This window comes from Tenrec ecaudatus, chromosome 13 (genome assembly GCF_050624435.1).
Source record: "Tenrec ecaudatus isolate mTenEca1 chromosome 13, mTenEca1.hap1, whole genome shotgun sequence".
Lineage (NCBI taxonomy): Eukaryota > Metazoa > Chordata > Mammalia > Afrosoricida > Tenrecidae > Tenrec > Tenrec ecaudatus.
The window spans coordinates 129,186,157-129,189,878 of NC_134542.1; the positions used below are offsets into that span (position 1 = coordinate 129,186,157).

Below are 3,722 nucleotides of genomic sequence, written 5' to 3' on the forward strand. Positions count from 1 at the left end.
GGTTCATCCTGCGCGCTCTCCGCCATGCGCGCCGGGCCCCGCGGCTTTCCTGAGCAGCCCCAGCACGGCTGGCACCCCAACCCGGGCCCGGGCGCCGATCGCTAGTCGGGCGATCAGGGCAGGGGATCGCCACGTCGGGGACGCGGTCAGGATCCGCTGAATCGGCCACGGAGGACGAGGAGCGGGGCCGCCCGCGCCTTCCCAACATTACCTCCCCAGGCGGCAAGCAGGAGCTGGTGGCGGCCGCCTCCCGACTGTGGCAGCGGCGGCGACGCGCCTGCCTGGCGGCCGTCGGCGTGCTCCTGGCCATGGTACTCGGGTTGCTCATCGCCGTGCCACTGCTGCTGCAGGCGGCGTCCCCGGGCGCGGCGCACTACGAGATGATGGGCACCTGCCGCATGATCTGCGACCCATACACCGTCGCGCCCGGCGGGGGGCCCGCGGGCGCCAAGGCCCCGCCGCCGGGACCCAGCACTGCCGCCCTGGAAGTCATGCAGGACCTCAGCGCCAACCCTCCACCACCTTTCATCCAGGGACCCAAGGGCGACCCGGGACGACCTGGCAAACCCGGACCGCGGGGACCTCCTGGAGAGCCGGGGCCGCCAGGGCCCAGGGGGCCCCCAGGGGAGAAGGGAGACTTGGGGCGCCCGGGGCTGCCTGGGCTGCAGCTGACTGCTGGCACGGCGGGGGGCGGCGGGGTGGCCGGCGGCGGAACCGGGGGCGCAGGCGATGCTGAGAGCGAGGTGACCAGCGCGTTGAGTGCCGCCTTCAGCGGCCCCAAGATCGCCTTCTACGTGGGTCTCAAGAGCCCCCACGAAGGCTACGAGGTGTTGAAGTTCGACGACGTGGTCACCAACCTGGGCAATCACTACGACCCCACAACAGGCAAGTTCAGCTGCCAGGTGCGAGGTATCTACTTCTTCACCTACCACATCCTCATGCGTGGCGGCGACGGCACCAGCATGTGGGCAGACCTCTGCAAGAACGGGCAGGTCAGTGCCCCCCCATCCTGCCCCTGCCCAGCAGACCCTCCCCCATTCGCCCCCGAGGACCCCTTTAGCCCCACCTTGCCCCGACCTTGGTCCTGAAAACCGGTCTAACCCTAACCCTACCCTGAAGCATTCCGAGACCCGCAGGCAGAGCGCTGGCCGGGGCCCCTAGTACCCCCGCGGCCAGTGCGCCCCGCTGCTGCGCTCCAGGCAGCAGAGCGCGGGAGAGGGAGGCTGGACCTGGAGCGCAGGTTCCCTACCATCCAAACTGCACTCCCGGGCTGCCCTTCTACTCGCCCGCACCCCCACTTGACTAGTAGTTGGGAGACTCCACTCTCACATCCCCACTGGACCCCCGCCCCCTTCTCTAGCCTCTTTTCCTAGGTGGGTGTCCGGGTTCCCGCCTTTCGCTGCTGGGCTGGGTCTGTGTATGAGAACTGACCTTTGCCTTACCCTGGGGTTCACAGGCTGTGGAACGGAGGGAGCGGGGGTCCGGGGGTGGGGGCGGTAAGCTTCGCCAAGCTGGAGAGAGGCATGAAGCCCAGTGGGGGCGTCCAGCCGGGAGCCGGGGGCACAGGGCCAGGGAGGGTGAGTCAGGTGGGAGCTGGGAAGCGTTTAGGCTGAGGGGCCTTTGCCCACCCGCTCCCGCGATTCCCTCTTAGGTACGCGCCAGCGCCATCGCTCAGGACGCGGATCAGAATTACGACTACGCCAGCAACAGCGTGGTCCTGCACCTGGACTCTGGAGACGAGGTGTACGTGAAGCTGGACGGCGGGAAGGCTCACGGGGGCAACAACAACAAGTACAGCACGTTCTCGGGCTTTCTTCTGTACCCGGACTAGACACTCTGGCTCCGGGCGCGCAGCAGTGGCCTGGGCGCTCGGCTTCGTGGCCATGGCTATTCGCCACTCCTGACAGCTCATCCCTCCTGCCCCCGTTCCTCCCGCCCTCCTGGACTTCATGTACCTGCGACTCACCGCACTTTGAGCTGTGCCCTCAACCCCACCTCGCCCAGTCCCCAACCCGGGGAGAGAAACGCAAGCGGGCAAAAGGCGAGCTGGGCGGGAACCTACACCCCTGTCCGAAGACAAAAACTTTTCAAACATGATTGCACTGGACAGGCCACCTCGCGGGTCACCTGCCCTCTGTAGGTCCTCTTTAGTTAGGCCCCTGGGCCCTGGAAGGGGAGGTTGGCTAAAGAAAAAGGGGCTCCCTGCGGGCGTCCTTCTTGACCCGAAATACTTGTGCGAATTTCTTGTCCATCTGCCAAAAAAAAAAAAAAAAGCCACCCGCATCAGAATCAAAGCAAAGGAAAATCCACCTCGCCACACTGCACTTCCGACTCAGCCCCCCTGCGCTGTGCCACGCCGCATTAAATGATGTTTTTAAACTTGGGCTTTCGAAGTCTCTGTCAGTGTGACCCTGGGACCAGGACACCAGTTATCCACCTTGGCAAAAATACCCTAATTGGGTTCAGAATAGCCTCCTCTACCTGGGATGGATGAAGAGATAGGCCTTATTGGGAAACAGCCCCCTGCTCTTAGAAGAACGGCTCCTTCCTGTAGGCAGAGGCAGGTGCCCAGGATTCTGTCAAGGGTCTTGGCAGGGTACCAGAGCGGGACTGGAGACAACCCTTGGGTCTCTAGCCTCAGTTGTGGGTGGATAACAGAGGGGACCAGTTTCTGGGGAAGGAAGTAGGAGGAGCCCTCTGCAGAGTGGGGTGCCAAGGCAGGTGGCAGGAGGGGTTGGACATGGTAAGGGGCTCTTGTCAAAGGAAGTACAGAAATGCTGCAAACACTCACCCCTAAGGCACCCGGCTTTCAGCTCATACCTCCCCTTCCCCCCCCCCCCAATCTCTCTAAAGCCTGTGATCCCTGGCTCTCTTGATCTACCCTTGCTCAGTGAAGGACGCCCTCTTCTCTGGCCTCCACTTCCCTGCCACAGGGTGTGGGTTCTGCCTTGAACCTGAACATGCATGTTTGTGCTCCTCCCTCCAGGTCTGTTTGTCGTCCACAGGCACAAGTTAGGATAATGCCTCTCACTTGGTTTGGGGTTTCTTCTTTGTTGCGAAATAATCTAGCTCCCACAGCAAAATAACCACCTGCACATACTTATGGGCGGGAGAAAGACCTGGCTTTCTACTCCGTAAACAGCGACAGTCTCGGAAATGCGCTGGGGCAGTTAGTTCTTCCCTGTCCTGGAGGGTCCACATGAGTCTGCACCGTCTGGGCGGCAAGTGAGTGAATGCATACTGAGCTCGTTTCGTCATTTGTAAAGAAATGGATGTGAGTGTGTATGTCAGAGACAACCTTAGAGTATGCACACAACGAGCTAGTATCTGTGCGAACGGGAGTACAAGTACATATAGCCACACACACCTTATGTTACATACATCCACACATACCTGGGTATGCACTTGTCTGTGTGAGATTGGGATGTGACAATGCTGTCTGCCAGCTACCCCCAAATCGCATTCTGGTTGACTTTGCTTCCTGGAGGGAAAACTGGGCCTCCCATTTAAAAGACAATTACACCCCCTGCCTGCAGGCCTGTGGCTACTCCTCTTTATGCTCTTCTTTTATTTGAATAATGTTTTGCTGCCATTCCTTTGAATATGAGTGATGATTACTTCCTCTTTGAGTCCCAGGATAAAGTGTTCAAAGGGACACACACACACACACACACACACACACACCACCCCCCTCCGAATCCCAGGCCCAAACAAATTCTAAC

The 3,722-nt window shown here is 60.7% G+C and overlaps 1 protein-coding gene across 2 annotated transcripts; it reads left to right on the forward strand.

The window, feature by feature from the left end:
• The first annotated feature begins 308 nt into the window (after positions 1-308).
• Positions 309-1,831, forward strand: C1QL2 (complement C1q like 2). 2 transcript variants are annotated; one of them, XM_075529898.1, is made up of 3 exons: positions 309-698; positions 744-992; positions 1,652-1,831. In XM_075529898.1, the coding sequence occupies exons 1-3, from the start codon at positions 309-311 to the stop codon at positions 1,829-1,831; spliced, it is 819 nt and encodes a 272-aa protein (XP_075386013.1). The 2 variants fall into 2 exon arrangements, with proteins under 2 accessions (XP_075386013.1, XP_075386012.1); XM_075529897.1 differs by having other exon boundaries at positions 309-992.
• Positions 1,832-3,722: the final 1,891 nt, after the last annotated feature.

Bases quoted from the DNA above. Each gene is read 5' to 3' on its own strand.
- C1QL2 (XM_075529897.1), top strand. From the start codon at position 309: ATGGTACTCGGGTTGCTCATCGCCGTGCCACTGCTGCTGCAGGCGGCG. The intron at 993-1,651 runs GTCAGTGCCCCC...ATTCCCTCTTAG, and splicing joins ACCTCTGCAAGAACGGGCAG to GTACGCGCCAGCGCCATCGC.